The sequence below is a fragment of the Stegastes partitus genome, unplaced genomic scaffold (assembly GCF_000690725.1).
Source record: "Stegastes partitus isolate 25-593 unplaced genomic scaffold, Stegastes_partitus-1.0.2 Scaffold1579, whole genome shotgun sequence".
Classification (NCBI taxonomy): Eukaryota; Metazoa; Chordata; class Actinopteri; family Pomacentridae; genus Stegastes; species Stegastes partitus.
This window is the reverse complement of record NW_007579310.1, coordinates 53,127-72,437: the sequence shown is the minus strand read 5'-3', so window position 1 is coordinate 72,437 and position 19,311 is coordinate 53,127. Positions and strand designations below refer to the sequence as shown.

The 19,311-nt window shown below is 40.9% G+C and overlaps 1 protein-coding gene across 2 annotated transcripts; it reads right to left on the bottom strand.

Annotated features, from left to right (window-relative positions):
- Positions 1–347: 347 nt before the first annotated feature.
- Positions 348–11,872, bottom strand: LOC103371405 (nuclear receptor coactivator 5). 2 transcript variants are annotated; one of them, XM_008300725.1, is made up of 9 exons: positions 11,691–11,872; positions 11,439–11,525; positions 10,070–10,143; positions 9,720–9,843; positions 6,579–6,778; positions 4,532–4,810; positions 4,219–4,383; positions 2,984–3,232; positions 348–2,822 (listed from the first exon to the last, which is right to left on the bottom strand). In XM_008300725.1, the coding sequence occupies exons 1-9, from the start codon at positions 11,750–11,752 to the stop codon at positions 2,785–2,787; spliced, it is 1,278 nt and encodes a 425-aa protein (XP_008298947.1). In that variant the 5' UTR covers positions 11,753–11,872; the 3' UTR covers positions 348–2,784. The 2 variants fall into 2 exon arrangements, with proteins under 2 accessions (XP_008298947.1, XP_008298948.1); XM_008300726.1 differs by having other exon boundaries at positions 2,984–3,166.
- Between the last annotated feature and the right edge of the window lie 7,439 nt (positions 11,873–19,311).

Here is a 19,311-nt window from a genome sequence, read left to right as displayed (position 1 = left end):
TTACCATATTTTCTTGCTTCTTTAAGTCCTTTCTAACCAAAAAAAAACCCTACGGTCAAATAAAAATTCACTAGAAACCAGAATTTGACATTCGGGCTTCGCTGCACCTGATGCAAACCTCTTTTCTCAAACTCAATGATTAACCTGCTGCCAGAGGCGTTTCTACTAAGTATGGATTTGACAGTGGAATATGCAACAAGTTTGCTTCCATATTTCTGCCTCAGTTAGATAACGCTGAAGAGACGTTATCGTAACTATCTTTTGTGAAGAAATCATCAGCTCCACAATGATTCAGTGCGATCTGACATCAGTTCATGTGGAAAAAGGAAGTGTACACTTACCAATGCATCTTTAATTTCTTAATGTTTAATTCTCTTTTGAACAAAAGAAAAAACATCAAAAAGGCTCATCGAATCCATCAAAATATTAAAACATTTATAGACGTTTTCTTTGAAAATATAATCAAGATTCCCCCCTTCATACCTGTTGAACATCAACACTGCTGCACGCCAAAGAAAACTAATCCAGATCATCGAGTGGTCGAATATTTACAATATATTCAACAAAAAAAAAAAAACAATAAAGAGTACAGGACTTAAACATTATCTACAAAACGGGGGGGAAAAATGAAGGGCAGGTTCAAAGTTTGAAGTTTGCTGCGTAGTCCGATGCGTCGCACAAGCAGATGTCTTCCTAAACCAGACAAGTGCTGCAGGAAACATCTTCAAATCCCTTTTTAGCAATCAGAAGCTCTGTTGATTTCCTGTAACAGAGAGGTGACTTCACAACTGGATTTCTGCTTTATCTGAAGTATTAAAACAGAATACGACATTTAAGTGTTATGAAAGGTTTTTTTGTTTCACAGGTCAAAAACAATTATGGGGGGAAAAAAAGTAAATTATAATACAAAACTGTTTGCTCTGGAATAAACCTATACATTTTCCCTGAATAACAACAATGAATGCAGTTGCTCCATTACATGTCAAACATTTAGTTTTTTTTTTTCTGCACTTCCTCCACGCTGACTGCATCAGACATATTTAAAATGAAAATTCAATTTGAACAGCGAGTTTAATGACAACACAGCGTGCTCAGCCAGACATTTTGCGATGGAGATTTCTTACATGTTCTGTGTTAAGACGTCCTGCTGATAAGAAAATCCAATATGCGTTCACTTGATTTATGATTCCTTTAAGTTATTCTTGGAAGCATCTTAAGCTTCCTCTTGTGCTTTTATGAAAACAGTCATTTAAAAAAAAAAAGAAAAAATCTCAGGTCAGGATGTTGGTAGAGGGAGGGTGGGTTACATTTGCTGAAAACATAATATACATGGCAATTACCTCGTCATGATTCTCACTCGACCAAAAATCAATTTAAAGAAATACTTGTGAAAATATGTTAATGTAAAGAAGATGATTTTCTGTAAAAGCTGAAAAGTCGTACATGCAACTGTAGATCGAGAGCCGTCACACAAAGATCTTCAGACTGATTACTTGTGGCAAAAAAAATACATCTAAATATAAATAACGTGAAATTTGAGAATGCAGCTTGGAAAAACAAGCTATTAGTTGGTTGTTGAAATTCTCCTCAGCAGAGAATCTTGTGAAATTAGAAGCACCATCTTGAAAAAAAAACAAACCAACAAACAGCAGGAAAACGACCTGCGATTACACACAGGAGAATAGAAGGTCCTACTAAGGGATGTGTGCCATTAGTCGACTAAACAGTTGCTATCTTCACTAGGCAGCACCAGAAATACTGGTCGGTTAACCTCATTATTACACAATGCTGATGAACTGGTGCGTCTTAGATCTTTGCAGCCCCAACAGACAGCAGCCCCCCCCTCGTCTTCAAGCAGATGTTAACAAGGTGGAAAATAGGACAGATCAGCGCCACTTGGAAGTATTTTGATCTAGAAAATGAAACGTAGTGCAAGAAAATACTGGTGTGCAAGCGCTCGACTGTAGCAAAGCGTAACCACATTCAGCACAGGCATGTTAGCGTTTAACCTGCGAGGGGAAAAAAGGCTGCTAGTGTTTGCACTGCTAACGTTTGGAAACTTACCCACAGACGTTGCGATCTGCTCAGTCGGAAAAGATAAACTCTGTCTGTCATCAGCAGTGACTGTGCGAGATGTGCTTCCATTCAACTTTGTTAAAGGCTTCTGAAAATTAATGGTGAACAGATAAACAAAGCCAGACTGGAGCATAGCCGCAGTTTTCTTACTTTTAGACGAGTCGGCTAGTCGAAATTTAAATTTCGACAGAGAAATGAGCTGCTAGGAACATCACTAGTCCTGTTGCGTTTCCACCGATACCTCTTGACTTCTTGCTGCTTTAAATGTAAACCAGCTGCCATCTGTTGTGTTGGGTGTCTCTGTGCATTCGGCTAAACAAGCCAACTGATCGATGTCTCTCCTGTGCAGCTCGTCACTGTACCAACATTACAGTTTGAAGAGGAGAACTGGATTTACAAAACATTACAACGAAAAAAAAAAAGGGGAGGGGGCAATGATGCTGGAGGGATCTTGAAAAACATACTTAAAAATTGTCAATCAGAATATCACATACCATCTTCCATCAGTCCATCCACAATAATATCTAACAGCAACTACCATTTTTTATCTTCCAACTAAAGGTGGTTTACTAGTTTTATTATTAAAAAATGTCAGCAGACGAACCCTGGGCAAAAGGTCAGGAGTCTTCGGCTAAAGTTAGCTGAAATGTTCAAAACACAGCTTGTAACCTGCGTGTTTTTACAGTGTGAGAGAGTCTCTGTGGTTTCTTAATGATGGGGGCCGATCGGTCGTGGGAGAAGGCCACCTGAGAAGATGGAAAGACGAGAAAGAAACAAAAGTTAAATTATAAATACATTATATAAACTGATCAGCCACAACATTAACAGGTTAAAGGAGTAACACTGGGACCCACATAACAGAAATTCAAACAGATGTCGGCTAAAAATAAAATCGTTGCTGATCTACCTGGGGAGGACAGAAGCGGAGGACGAGAGCTCTTCAGAGATGGGGGAGCCGCTCTGGGCCCGTGAGGACCTCTGGCGCCTGGGTGGAACGGAGGTGGAGGGTGGTGGAGTAGAGGCCCGCGAGACATGCCGGGACCACCGAACGGGATGTGCGAGGACATCGGACCACGAAGGAGTGGAGCCCCTAATGATGGACCAGGAAGCCGATGTAAAGACAGCAGCGGAGGAGGTTTGGTTTTAGGATAAGAGCCTAAAAAGAAAGGTGCCATTATGGAACATCATGAGGATGAAATGAGAAGAACCACTTCTAGTTGTACCCACTGCAGATTAGAGGATGTGTATGTACGCATGCGAGATGTTTATACACATCATAAAGACACTAAAGTAGATGTGGCAAATAGGGAACACTAAAAGTTGGGGGGAAAAAAGAACTGCATTTATGCTTCACACATTCAAAACAAGAGCATTTAGTTCCAAAAGCGACACCCTCCTGTCTCAGACTGGAGGGCTTTCTTCCTTAAAGGTAGCTGAAGAGTGTCGCGTGAGACAAATATCTTACAGGAAACATCGGCTTATCCAAAAGTTTTATATAAATTTATATATCTTTCAGGCTTAATAAAACAAATTAACAGATTGCATCAATCTTTTCGAGTTATGAAAATCAGGTTCAACCAACAAACTTTGTAGATTCAGTGAAAATTAGCTTTTCCTCTACAATTAAAGCAATTTTTAATTATCGGTGTTAAACATCTGCAATTGACTTGACATCATGAATTTAAAAAAATATATACAAATTACATTATAAAGCCAATTCCATTAAGTTACCTCAACTTGAATTTTAGTTTCCAATCAACTAATGCAGAAATCTGAGTTTAAATTGGCCAAAAAATTTAGTTGATGCAATGACTAACATAATTATGTCCACCCAACTCATCAAATAACGTTTGCAACCTAAATAATTTATCTAAATCAGTAAATTAGATTTGTTTTTATCTTGCAACAGTAAGTGGTGGGAATAGGTCCCTTGAATTACTTTTTAAAGTGTACACACCTGCCTCGTAAAACAAATGTGCCATTTGTCTTAGATAATAAAAGCAAAACTCATGTGGCTCCCTCGCAGGAAAATGTATTTTATATTGTACTGTTTAATCAAATCAAAGAAAATGAGGATGTTAGGCTTGTATATCCGTCAAGCTTTCAGATATGTAGGTACATAGTCCAGGCAGTGGTCCTAACCTGGTGAAGGTAAGAGGGGTACAGGTGGAGGCGGGGGGAGGTCCACCATGGGCCCGCCAGATCCAGACTGAGGTGGAGGAGGTCCAGGTGGAGTAGGGAGCAGTGGAGGTGGTTTTCCCAAACCTGGAGGTAACATGTTCCCTCGCTCGCCCTCAGTGTTGGAGGCTGAAGAGAGACAGAGGAAGAAAAAAATGAACCAGACAGAAAAGACAGAACAGCAGCTGAGATCATAAGAAGTTAAGCTGCAATCAGTAATGCAGACGCAGCACTGGGCGCAGCTCCTGCAGGTCCTGCTGCGAAATCAGTGTTTCACCTTGTATGTGGTCCTGGCGGGCATGAACGTAGTCTGAGATGGTCTCCAGCTCCTCGGGGTACAGGTGCACCCCGTCGGCTAACAGCATGAGGAGCTGTCGTGTTTCGGAGGGAACGGTGTGGCGCGCAATCTTTTCCCGATCCAGAAAGTCATCCAGCAGCTGTGACGCCTGCGCTGCTGTATCTGCAGGGTCCCTCTGCGGGCGTTCTTTGGAGAGTCCACGCTTGTATTCTGCCTGAACAAAGTCCATGGCCTGGTCTTTGGGCATGTTGCGATGGACTGAGGAGGGAATGGGAATGTTAACGGTGAGGTGTCAGGAAGCTCAAGGGGGGGAGACAGAGGTGAAGTAACTGTAATCCAAGGAAACAACAGTGAAATCTGTGGGGTTCTTACAGTTCTCTCAGGTCGTCTTAAGATGGATTTTGTTTATATTTGATGGGTCAGCAAATTCAGCGGATTTTTTAAAAACTTTGGCAGGTAATACTTTTTAATGTGAGTGCTGGTTTGTTGGAGGAGAGGTGGTGATGAGGGACATGCAATTTTTGTAATGAGTGCATTCATCTGTAATTTTTGTTGCACTGCATTGAGCATGTACCTGGACAGAAAATAAATGACGAGGAAGCACTAATTTCTCTCAAAAATGTGAATTCAGAAATATGACGTTAAAGTATAACGAATGAAATGACTTGTGCATTTACATTTTCTGGTGCAATAAAGAACCTCATTATTATATCGGTTTTTATGGACATATATTATTAGGTTTCGTTTAAATGTTTCTTGGGCACTTTTGTTGTGAGCTACATGTTGCATCATCATGGAGCAACTACATAAATTTGCACAGTTTTGATATTCTCATTTTATATCATGCATATTAAGAATTTGTATTATGCAGATTTGTTTGTGCAATAAAACAATGTATGTAATGTACAGATGCTATTTCACAACGTCAGTTGCGTAAAATGTCGTTCTTAGTAGAATTAACTGAGAGGAAAACTAATCTATATTACAACTTGAGTTGTATTTTAGCAGCTTGGGCCATCTGTTCTGTTTGTAAAGTCAGCGACATGCTTCTTGCATCAGCGCTGCACACAAGCGCCTGCAAATCTTTAGTTATGCAACTGCTGTGTGGCATGCAGAACCAGCACATGCCTCGTGAAACCTGACACACTCCGGTCGGTCTGCAGCCACGCATGGCTCCTTCATGATGATAAGCCCACTGGTCTGCCTTCGTAAACAAACTAATAATCAGCAACCGCTGTGTTTAGAAGACCAGAAGCACTTAAAGGCCAGCAGATGCCAAAACATACTCTGGGAATGCAATGACATCACTAAAAACAGGCACAAACCAGGGCCAGTCACATAATCATACAAATGGTTGTTTCCCAGATTAGCACAAAAGAGCTGCATGGCAGCACTACAAAGGATGAAGGTCAAGGTTTAAACCCTTTACAACAGATATTCTGGGTCATGATTATACTGCAGCATGTATTCGGTCGTCCAAATAGGATTAACTAACCAGGGTTTGTTACTTTTTTTAAACCATTTGCCTCTTTCTTCTCAGATTTCATTACATTAGCTACAATGTAAACTAATAAAACTGATGACCCAAAAATGGAACACAAGTTGTAATAAATAATAGTTTTCTTTTGCTTTTTTGGAATTTTGTTCAGTTTGTAATATTATGTAATGTTATGCAAAGTGTCTCCAGGTGGCAGCCAATGGACAGTTTACCAAGAGACTGCTAATAATGTGAGCATGGCATATTGTGTAGATGTGATGGACTTTGGGGGATTTTGAAATCATTTATGTTCATGTTTTAGCCTCAACAGTTGAATGGAAACTTGTAGCTTTATATAACTTTCATGTTGGCGTTTCAAAGGGAGTAGTTCTTGTTTGTATTTGGTGTTACACAGATTGTGAGTTCAAGATGTTGCAGAATCTACATAAACCGCGTCAACCAGTTGAGCTGAGCCTAGAAAAGGGATGGAGGGCTGTAAACTGAGGTGCTCTGGGCAAGCTTGAAGGAACACGAGGGGTACGGACTTACTTTTGAGGGATTCTGAGAATATGATAACCGTGCAGGAGGACAGAGCTACGTTTGTCTGCTCCACCAGAATACATAACGGGGAGCCATCTGCTCGGACATCCTGCAGGGCCCGGGTCAGGCCCGATTCCGCTTGAAGGTAGAGCATTTCCACTGACAGGCCGCGCTCCTGCAAGCACTGGCTTAGCGATTTGGGGTAATCCCTTTGAGAGGAAGAGAAACACTTTGTTAACTTGACATTTCTATATTAAGTGACTCAACTGGCAAACAGAGAAAGCCTGAGCTCCATCTCTGAGGGGAGCAGAGGGTTATTTCTTATTTTAAATGTGCTTTACGAACAAAAACATTGCAAGTCATCTTTCCTGAAGTTTTTGGTGGCACGGACACAAGTTTAGAGATCTACTGTAGATGTGTTTAATGTTGTAGGATGTGTTTAGGTAATGCATCAGGTAAAAATGAGGGGCTTGTTCATGTGGAGAGCTTGAGTGAATTAGTCTGAATTTGCATGTGAAGAATTGTGGCCAAGGGTCGATCTTCATATGTTTTCAGGGTTGATACTAATACAGATTACTAGTAATCAAAGAGACTGATAACTGACATTCAGAATTGATGCACATTTGCAGTAAAACTGACAATCTTGGTGTCAAAATTCAGACCAATACACTTCAACACAAAACTTTGTTGACATGCTTTTGTATAATTGTTTTAATTTGAAGAAGAACCCTAATGGTGAATGTCCTAAAATAAATGTACACTGAGTGATTGGTTACAGCAGTTTGTGTTTTTGAGACCCCTGTGTTTAATGGTGGTGTTCGGAGTCATGGACAAATGTACATTAATATTAGCCATTCACTAATAAGCTTTAAATGAATACGTGATATGCAAAAGTAGTAACATTACCAGAATAAAACTACAATATAAACATCTGTCCTACTTTAATCTGGATTTTTTAAACCAAAACCAAAAGATTGGCACAATTTCTCGACAATGGGTGGCTACCAAGCACCACCATGGTGAACAGTTTGTTGTTTAGATATGAAGGTTGTGTGCTGATAACTGTCCTGTTGCACACTTATATAATCAGCAGTGCTGCAGTGTCAATACCATCAGTACCTCCAACTTAGTCTGTTTGCCTTGATGCTGTAACTGTCACATGAATGCAGACAAAGCAGCCATACTTGTTGCTATTTGTGCAGAAACATGTTGTGCATGGAGGATTTTTGATGTTGCGTTGTGCAGCGCATGGAGGTTTTCATGCTTTTAATTCATCACAAAAAAGTATGTGGGTAGCATGTATGTATCAAAGGCAGGTTATAAAATATACAAAAGAAAGTTATATGGAGAGAATGTATGATCCGGTACTTGATTCTTTATTAGATATGTGAAAAGTGTGAAAAGAAGTTTAAATAAGACGTAATATTAATTCTTTGGTGAAAAGGTGTGTGTGTGTTTTTAGGTGTGAGGAGAAAAATAAAATTTTACTTTAAACTGCATTTAAAAAGGGGCTTGGATTATGTGTTTTTCATGTGCAAAAATGTACATATAACCTTGATGATTGATAGTTGTAAAGTCCGTTGTTTCTGGTTTCTTTAAGAGCTAGCATGACGAGCAGATACGCATGTTTTTTCAGACAAATCTGGCGCTGTAAGAAAAATTCACATGAAACAAACTGGAAAAAAGACAAATCTGCCATTTTAGTCACCTTTCTACTTTAGTAAAATATTCTCCAGCGACTTAGCAAGATGTTTGCAGGCATGTTGTCTCAGATTAGCTTTAATGACGCTGAAGGACAACGACATGAGTCAGACACACAGCTTTCAGATGGAGAGAAACAGGAACCTGCTCATCAGTGATCATAAATCAAACTAAATTGAACCAGCATCCTCATTCAGCACAGCACATAAGGCAAACTGAGCTTGTCAACTGTTTGAAAACCTGATGATTTACCGCTTCACAGTCGACTTTTTCATGGGAGCACTGCGCTCAAATGCGCACAACTTGTTACCTTCAGCAGTCCAATCTAACAAACCTCTCATTTACAATAGAAAATACTGAAAATATTCCTGTCATCTACATAGCAGGTGACCAAGCTTAAGTTTATTCCAGATGTCTGGCATGTTAAAAAAAAAGACTTAAAAGGACATAAGACTTCCAAACTGCAGTGCAATCTATAAGGAAAATTATGTTTTTCATTGTGCTGGATCTATACTCCAGTATAGTGTATGAAATAATAACAATATTCTACACGAAAAGACCAAAACCAACTGACTTTTGAAGGTACAACACACTGATTTTCAGCGGCCTGAGAAAGAAACTGAATTTCGATGTATGTAAAATTTTAAATCCAAAACAGTGAAATCTGCAGCAGAGGACTGCAGACTAACTACGATGTGTGGGAGCAAAGGTAAGGAATAATCAAATGCATCACAGTCAACTGAAACACGGTAACTATGCAGTCCCTGATCAGGTGATGATAAAAAAAAAAGAATACATTTAATATGCAATCATCAAAATGGGAACATTAAGAAAATGAGGCACAGGTGTAAAATCGCTCATCGCTTTCTAAAAAGGTATTCTGTATTTATGACTCACTGGACTGACTTCATCACCGATCCTGGTTTTAATTATGACAGAGTAGAGAGAACAAATAACTGTCAGCTTTAAAAAAATTAAATAAAAAATCCCCACATTGGAGCAACTTTTTTTTTGTGCTGCACATTGTTCTGAAAAACAATAGAGGAAGGGCCACACTGTGTCACAGATGATCTTATCAACACAAACTCATAATGTGGTGATATTATCTAAGCTTTGTCTAGACGTGGATCAGAAAATGATATTGGATATCACCCATGAAAAACATCAAGCTCTTGCATTTAGCTGGGGCTTGAAAGCTCTATCCATCATAAAATGCAATAAAGGCAGAGGATCATGATCAGCCAGGGGTAAGTCATTACAGATAAGTCTCAACAGAAAGGGAGTGTGAGCCAAATGTTCTTGGCTGACCCCTCTCAATAAATGGAAAATTAAACGACATCTTTAATCTGTCTCACTGATCGACAGCCAAATAGGAACTATCAAATCCTGCGTGCAAAAGTCTCCCAATATTGCATCTCAGCTGCTTGTGGTTTGGATCTTTGTACTCACAGGCACTGGTTGGTTACAGAGAGAACAACGCAGTCGGCCGGCTTCCTGTCCTCCTGCACCTGTCTGTAGAACTTCTGATAGAGGGTTTTGCGTCTGTCTGCTGGAGTGTTGCCTTCGAGCTTGGCTGGGAGGTTGAGGATGATGTTGGAAGAGAATTGAAGTGAGGTAAACGGAGAGAGAGTAGGAGATAAAAGTAAGAGGGGAATGTTAAATTGAAAAAAAATGATGCTGTGTGAATGTTAAATCAGCAGTTTACTGACTCAAACACAAAGTATGCACGTTCACATGGACACTTTTTGCCAGAACTGAAGTTCAATGTTCTAGTTTACAACATAAAGAAGGAGTCTCACCATTTGTCTGATTCTTGAGCCCCTCAAACTTTACATTTCCAGTGTAGTTTTGCATTTGTTCTAATTCTTCATAACTGAAAGAAAAGCAGAGAAAATAGGTGTTACACTTCTGTGGGGGGAAGCATATACATGGCTTTTGTTCTCTGTGTCATCCTATATGATGACCTGATATGATAGATGACGTTATAAACATCTATAGGCGGTGCTCGCTGGTTACTGTATTAACACCCAAAAAGGGTTTACTGTTGCAAAGTTTTCATTTATGTGTTTTTTCAGGTATAACAGAACATCTGCAGCGTTACAACATTCAGATCTGAAATTCTGATATACTCGGGTGTGACATGGATGACCAAGAAGCAAGTGTCATTTGATCTAATCTAGCAGGTGCAACAACTTACTGTGACCCGCATTAAAACAAATACCAACTAAGGCAAGTTATTAACACTTGTGTCGTTTTAGTTTGGCCGCAACACTGGACTAACAAATAGACATTTTGCCCCATTTCTTTTGTAGCACAGCATAAATTGGTCTACACAAACCAAAAGTGGCATTTTACATTTCTTGTAGGGCTGCAACTATTATTTTTGTCAATATTCTCCATTAATATTTTATTGTTTAGTCTTTAAATTGTCCTAAAAATTGAGAAAAATGTCAATCAGTGTTTCCCAAAGCTCAAGATGACGGACGCCACCATAGGTTTTGCTTTGTTCCCAACCCAAATACATCTAGTTTACTATCACAGAAAAGCAAAGAAACTTGAAAATATTCAAACTCAAGAAGCCAGAAACAGAGAAATTCGACTTTTTTTTATTACTGAAAGCAACTGCACAACTAACAGAATAGTTGGCTACTGAACTGACAGTAAGCAACGAATGGAATTGCTCTGATTGTAGTGGAGGGATCATAAATTACCTGTTGGATTTAAATGTGACACATAACACAAACAACACTATGAAATTCAATTATTATATAGTAGACTGAGACCTCCACGTGGTAGACTGTAACTACTCTGTTATTTGATTGTTCTGAAATATTTTTCTTCTTCCTTTTTCCACTCAGTTTGTAGCCCTGAGTGCAAATATTTTAATGCAAAATGTACAAACCTACTCCAAACAAGTCCCACACATCATTCCATTGTTTCACTGTTGATAATAATGATATTCATGTATATTAAGGGCTTGAAGAGGGTAGCTGCACAGTCAATAACTGCTAATAAAGCTGCCCAGTTGTAGCTGCATTATAATCTATCAGTAGGTTCACTGTTGTTGTTTTGTTTGTTTGTTTTTTGGAGTTCTCGCTCCCTGAAGGCAGAGCTATAGATATACAGAGTCATGTGATGAAACGGTGGCTGTGGCCGAGACACAAGTACCTGTCCAGGGCAGCTTTCAGATCTTCGGCCCTCTCCTCTCTGGTGGGGTAAGGAGCTGTTCTCCGAAACAGACGCAGCTGTTGAGCACTGCAAAACACGGGGAAAATGTAGTTATTAACCAGACCAAGGGTTAATTTAAATTACCCTGCGAGGAGGAGACTTACCTACTGCTAGAAGTCACTGTTTTGTTATGTGCTGCAGCTGCTACCTAGCATGCTAGCTACTAATGCTAACGTTAGCGAAGAGACTTACCTTCCATTCGGGTTGCCTGAATTCCGCCGACCACCCGCGGGTGATTTCGCCCAAGACGACATGTTTTTCTTGCACCGTATTACTCAGTTTATAACGGCAAGGAGGGGTAAACAATACTGATGTCCCGGTGTTCCTCCACCAGCGTTACTAAATACCTGCCTACACTGGTGGAGAAGAAGGAGGAGGAGTTCTTCTTCTGGCGGTAACGGCTCGGACCAGCCGGCTCACGGATGCCCTACCGCCCCCTGCTGGAGGACAGAGTGGGAGGTTAAATAAAATAAAATAGAATCGACTATTCTCACCTTTGAAACTTTCCATCACTACTACACTACATTTCAGGGGTCAATATTGTATGTATTGCATGTATCTGACAGTTGAAGTTACTAGATAATCTAAATATAAATAAAAGCACACATTTTCAAAGTCTGTATGCGGTCTTTTCTTGCATTGGTTAAATAATTGCTCAAGGAATAGAAAGATAAGCAACTCAACATTTTACAAAATTAAAAATAAAATAAATAAATGAATGAATACATCTCCTCTCAAATAATCATCATACACACCATCAGACTAATAAAACCAGCTTTAGCCACAGCAACAGAAAAGTTAGTAAGACTACTAGTTCCTCTCTTCTCGTAATCATCATTTGCACATTTCATTGCATTCCCCTGAGAGGTTCCAGTATTTGAATTTTGAAAAAACTTCAAAAAAACATGTCTTTGTGTTGTCATTATAGGTTATTGAGTGTCAATTAAATTACAAACAATTCTGTCTGGAAAGTGTTAAGGGGTCTGAATTCTTTCTCAGGCACCTTTACATTATACTACACATCATTATGTAAACGGCCTCATGGGATCATTCCAAGAAAATAAAATGAATAAAAATTTACTTTTTTTTCACTTAACATTGAAAATGTCTGTACATAATGATATTATCAGCTGTGGGATTGAGCTATGTGCTACACATTTCTACTGCCACCCATGAGGTATGAAATATTTGTCTGTGGTGGAAACAAGAAGCTTTTCAGCACCAATGTGTGCATGATTTGAGTGATGGAGAGCTGATCTTATATCTGCTGGCAGGTCATTGCAAAGTGAGATCAGACTTAGCTGATGATGATAAAATCAATTGTCAGTCGTCCTGATGCAGCTCATTTCCCCCATTTTGTCCGGGTCAGGTTTAGGTATAGCTTTAATCATGGCTCCTGATTATTTATACATTCTAGTTTTGGATACCAAGAAGCATAATGGCGAAGGCAGATATTATACAATTACAACATCTCTGGATAAATAGGGCACCTTTGTTTCATGCCTCTTTCATTTCCTGTCGGTGTCTTACACTGCCATTGTCCAATAAAGGTAAAAAATGCCAATTATACCAACACCAATCAGTCACAACATTAAAAAAAAAAAAAACACTTGCCTATGTTGTGTAGCCCCCCCTTATGCCAGCATAACAGCTCTGACCCATGAGATATAAACTCCACAAAACCTCTGAATGTGTCCTGTAGTATCAAGAGGCTAACAGCTGATCCTTTAAGTTTATTTGACTTGTTTTGGCAGCATGCCCCAGCAGTGATCTCGGGAATTTGGAGACCAATTCAACCTCTTCAACTCTTCTTTAAGCTCCTCAAACCATTTCTAAGCAATGTTTGCAAAGTGACAGGTATCATATTATCCTGCTGAAAGAGGCCACTGCCATCAGGGACACTGTTGCTATGAAGGGGTGTGTGTGTGTTGTGTATAAAGTTTAAGTAGGTGGTATGTGTCAAAGTAGCATCGACATGATTGTCAGGAGCTAAGGAGGGAGTTCAGAGTAGAGTCGCTGCTCCTTTGCAAGTTGCCAGCTGAGGTGGTTCTGGCATCTGACGAGGATGCCTCCTGGGCGACTTCCATTGGATGTTTTCCAAGTATGTCCAACTGGGAGGAGACCCTGGTGTCGACTCAATGGAGAGATTATATATCTTATATGGCACTGGGAACGCCTTGGAATCTCCTGGGAAGAACTGGAAAGTGTTACTGGGTAGAGGGAGATCTAGAATAACCTGCTTCACCAGCTGCCTCTCAGACCTGATCCTGGATAAGTGGAAGAAAATGGGTGGATGGATGTACCCAAGTTTCCCAGCAGAACGTTGCCCAGAGCATCACACCGGCTTAACATAGTAACTCCGACTGACATCTCATCCCCTGCTAAACAATGCATACACCTATCCACGCAACTTTAAAGAAAACATACTTTGATCAGAGTCACTTTCTTGCATTGCTCCATGGTCCAGTTCTGCTGCCTTTACATAACCATGTGCTTTGGACACCACACTTAACAACTGCGATGATTTGACACCTCCCTACCACAGCCAGCATGAAAGTTTTCAGGAATTTGTGCTACAGTAGGTCATCTGTGGAATTAGACTTACGCATGAATAAACTTTGGGCCCCCTGTCACTGGTTCACTAGTTGTCCTTCCTTGGATCACGGTTAGTAAATATTGCACACTGAGAACACATCACACAATGTGGAGATGCTCTGACCCAGCTGTCTTACCATCACAACTGGCCGCCTCTCTAAGTTGCTCAGATCTTGACACTGCCCATTTTTCGTGCTTCCAACACATCAACTTCAAGAACTTACTGTTCACTTGCTGTCTAATATGTGCTACCCTTTGATAGGTGCCATTGTAAGGAGATGATAATTGCTATTCACTTCACTTCTCAGTGGTGTGGCTGATCAGTGCATAGAAAAAGAAAACATTGGTTTTTATTTTCCCTTATTAAAGCTCAAAGTACATTTTTCTCAATAATGAGTATAGACTTTGAAGTCTATACATAGACGCCACCTTGTTTCCCGTGGAAACCTGTGGTATCTCCCTCCTATCAGGATAAAAGCACTGGAAATAAAAGACCGGTCCAAAACAGTGAGCTTGTCTTGAGTCTTGTGTAAACTAAGCAAGGCAGTCTTTTTGGATCCTTATACTTGAAGGTTTAAAAATACTCTCACAAGAGCAACATGCCACCTATGATGACGTAAGAATGTCAGCCAGATTTTGGGATGGTATCAAACCAGGAGGGACAGCAGGATGGTGTCTAGAATATGACAAGAAAACCAATTAAGAACACAGCTCCACGTGTATGATTTGTACATGGGTGTTTTTAATTTCACAATTTGCCTGAGTGCAGTGGGAGTCTGTAACGTTGTCTGCAGACAGATAGAACGGATACTTTTCTGCCAGCGACTGCAGTTTTAGCCACTGGGTCACTTTTCAGGTTAGTGCCAGACTGAGCTCTCTCACTCTGGCAAGTGTACAAGAGCAACTGCAGGAAAGGAATACACCAAGGAGTTTGTTCACCAGTACCAGACAACAGTTTGGATCCACATCCTGATTCAAGGACTTCTCATAGATTTTACTATTTTCTATGTTGTACATCAATACTGATAGTATCAGAACTATGAAATAACACATATAACATATAATTATGTGATGTTGACACCCTTCATTCACCCTCAGCCAGCTTCGTGAGGTTGTCACCTGGAGTTTCGTCAACAGTCTGAGCACTTATTGATTGCTTTTCTGACTGGTCTAACTCACCCCAAAGCATTTCAGTTAGGTTTAGGTAAAGTGATTGTGGAGGCCATTGCCCTGCTTCTTGGTCAGACAGCTATTACAGAGCCCGGAGTTGTGTTTCTGCTCAAAAACAAATCATGGTCCCGCTAAGCTCCAACCAGATGGGATAGTGCGTCATTACAGAATGTTGTGGTAGCCATGCTGGTGAAGTGTTGCCTTGAATTCGGAATAAATGACCAACAGTGTCACCATAAAAACACAAGGACACAATCACACCTCCTCCTCCAGGTCTTATGGAGGGAACCACAGATGCAGATTTCCATGTCTCACAAGAAAAAATATAAAATTTGGACCAAAGCACATATTTACATCTATTCCTCATGTTGCTCTTGCCCAGAGCAATTCTGTTCTTCTTATTGATCTCCCACTGTAGCAGTTTTTTTTTTGCAGCAATTTAACCACAAAGGCCTTCTTCATATAGTCTAGTCCCAGCAGTTGAGATGCCTCTGCTTCTTGACACGTGAAACACTGATCAAATCAAATCAAATTTTATTTATGTAGTACTTTTCATGCACTACAGCAACACAAAGTGCTTTACAGCATTTAAAAACAACATAGCATTTAAAAACATTACATCATTTAAAAACATTACAGCATTTAAGAATATTAAAAAAAGAAAACCCATCCATCCCACCCTCCATGCATACACATACACATATGGCACATGCAGTCACACACACACACATGCACAGACACACACACACACACACACACACGCACAGACACACACACAGACACATACACACACACTCTCACCACGAGACTAAAGGAAGCATGGCAATGCACTGAGGGATTGTGGGAAACGCTACCATTTGGGCCGTCCACACCGGGAGGAGTTGCAGACCATGACCACTGAAGGGGCCAGCACTCAGTGGCTGCTGCCGGAGGACCTCAGGATCCGCAAGGATCGATTATGATAAAAGCAGTTCAGATAAATAACTGGGTGTTAAGGCATTCAAAAACTAGTCAAAGAACCTTAAAATTGATCCTGAAGCGGACGGGGAGCCAATGCAGCGACTTTAAAACAGATGTAATGTGGGCCGCCCTCTGGTCCTCGTCAGCACGCGAGCGACTGGGTTTTGTAATAATAGGAGATTTAAAATGCTCTTTCTGGGAAAACCAGAGACCAGGGCATTACCATAACCTAAACGGCAGGAAATAAAAGCATGCATTAGCACCTCTGTGCTGGCCTGAGAGAGAAGCGGGCGGACTCTGGCTATGTTCTTACGATGATAAAAACCTATTTTAACAACAACAACGAGAAGGACTATTTGATGGAGATCACCCACCTGGAGGACTGGTGCAGAGACAACAGCCTCCTCCTGAACGTCAGCAAGACCAAAGAGCTGATTGTGGACTACAGCAAGAAGCAGCAGAGGGCATACCACCCACTCAGGATCAGCAGGACAGCGGTGGAGAGAGTGGAGAGCTTCAAATACCTGGGTGTTAACATCACGCAGGACCTGACGTGGTCCTGTCACATCAACACCCTGGTGAAGGCTTGACAGCGTCTCTACCTCCTCAGACGCCTGAAGGACTTCAAGCTCCCTCTCAAGGTTCTTAGGAACTATTACACCTGCACCATTGAGAGTGTTTTGGCTGTGAGTATCACCACCTGGATGGGCAGCAGCACCCAGCAGGACTTCTTGGCCCTGAGGAGGGTGGGCCGCTCAGCTGAGTGCACCATCAGAACCACCCTCCCCAACCTGCAGGACATTTACACCAAACGATGCAGGTTAAAGGCAGGAAGATTGGGAGTGAGCCCACCTACCCCAGCCACAGACTGTTCCCTCTGCTGCCGTCAGGGTGGCAAACACAGAGAGGATGAGGAGGAGCTTCTTCCCTCAGGCTGTCTGCCTGCTGAACCTGAAACAATAGACTCATAGACGATTCATTCATACATACATACATACATATATATATATATGTATATCTACACCCATCTGAAGAGAGCAATTCATGATGTTTAAAATCCGTTCCTCAAAAAATCCATAAAAAGATTTTAAAAGTGGTGTGGGAATTGGGTCTAAAAAGCAGGTTGTTGGGTTTACTTGGGAGAAAACTCGACCAAGTGTCCTTGCATCAACCAGGACAAAACTCTCCAGTGTTTCCTCAGGCAAGGACAACAGTCCAGGTGTGTTAACAGGTAAAACTTGTTGGGATAAAAGGCTGGATCTGATGTCCTTGATTTTGGTTCTGAAGTGGTCTGCAAAATTCTCGCAAAGAGCGTCTGTTGGCATTTTAAAAGCTTTATTAAAATTAGTGCCAGTTAAGATATCAAAAGTAGAGAAGAGGAACCAGGGATTGTCTTTATGGTCTGTGATGAGTTTTGAGGAATGGGAAGTTCTTACCTGTTTGATTGCGTGATTGTAGGTTTTGAGTTGTTGAGGTAAAATCTCATAATGTTCTGTTAATTTAGATTTCCTCCATCTCCTCTCAGCACTCCTGCAGTTTCTTTTTAATGTAATGATTTTGTCAGTGTTTCTCCACAGGGGTGTAGGTTTTCTTATTGTTATTTTGGTTACGAGTGGAGCAACTGAGTCCAGGGTTGACTTCATTCTACTGTTTAAATGATCTCAGATAAAATCACAGCGTGCAGGTAAAATTTCAGCAGGAGTGCTCTGGAAAATCTCAATAAAATTTGCAGCCACTCCAGAAGTTAGGTAGCATTTCCTCACTGTTCTCAACGGGGCCTCCCTCTGGTTAAAACTGGTGATGTTAAAAAAAACACACAGCAGTGGTCAGACACAGCCAGGTCCACAACAGAGGACACACCAATGGACAGGCCATGGGTTATGACCAGGTCCAGGGTGTGTATGATCTTATGTGAGATACCTTCACTCGGTATGTCTGTCTTTCAAATTCCACATCCTCAATTTGAAAACCTAAATTACATAATCTGAGTCATTTTCACAAGATTTTAGAGAAAACATAGGTAGGAAACATATGAAGATCAACACCGAGGCTGTATGCAAGAAGGGGATGAGCAGACTCTGCTTCCTGAGGAAGCTGAGATCCTTCGGCGTGTGCAGCAAGATGTTGAACATTTTTTATCTTTGTCTGTTGTTGCCAGTGCAGTGTTCTCTGCTGTAGTCTGCTGGGGAGGCAGCATCGGAGCCGGAGACACCAACAGACTGAACAAACTGATCAGGAAGGCTGGCTCCGTAATCGGCACCATGGAAGCGGTGGTGGAGAGGAGGACTCTGAGCAAACTGTTATCTATTCTGGATAACCCCGACCACCCTCTCCACCCCCTTCTGGACAGGCAGCGGAGCTCCTTCCCAAACAGACTGATTCAGCTCCGCTGTCACAAGGACCAGTCCAGGAAATCTTTCCTGCCCAGAGCAATAACCCTGTACAACACCTCACCTCTGTCTGGCACAGAGCATTCTCAGCTCTCTGCTCTGTACAATCCTTTGTCTTTGCACTGTTTTTTCAATTTGCACATTTTGTACAGTTATTTTATTTTATTTTAATTTCAATTTATTTTTTATTTTCCATTTTTTAAATAGTATTTCACTTTAGCCCTTTTCTGTTGTGATTGGTGTTTTCAGTAATTTCCCAGGCCTGGGATAAATAAAGTATTTTTCTATTCTATTCTATACAATTGTTTTACATGGAAGCAGCAGGCCTACTTTACAGGGATCTAGATAATAAAAAAATAACGCATGGCGTATATAAAAGCTACCCCTTAAAGCCTCCTCCACGTGTTAATACAGATGCCAGAACAGCTGTACATTCCAGTGGGATGAATTTCCATTAGGTATTGTTCCCTCAATATGAAACCAAAAAGCAGCGTTTACATAAAGAAACCAGAAAACATGAGTGATTTTCTTTGTGTGCCCTCATCTGGGATTATAAACACAAAAACAGTAATAATAGATGGGAATCTGCGAGGAACCAGGTGTCCATCAGCGGGTGCCTTGTGTGTCGCGCGAATAATCTCACGCACCCGTCTCGCAACGTGAGCGCGCCGCGGCGGTGACAGTCGCCATTTTATTTT

Coding starts and splice junctions, on each gene's coding strand:
- LOC103371405 (XM_008300725.1), bottom strand. CDS start 11,752: ATGTCGTCTTGGGCGAAATCACCCGCGGGTGGTCGGCGGAATTCAGGC. Junction 9,844..10,069: donor GCTCAAGAATCAGACAAATG/GTGAGACTCCTT, acceptor TCAACCTCCCAG/CCAAGCTCGAAGGCAACACT. Junction 4,384..4,531: donor CCGCCAGGACCACATACAAG/GTGAAACACTGA, acceptor GTCTCTCTTCAG/CCTCCAACACTGAGGGCGAG.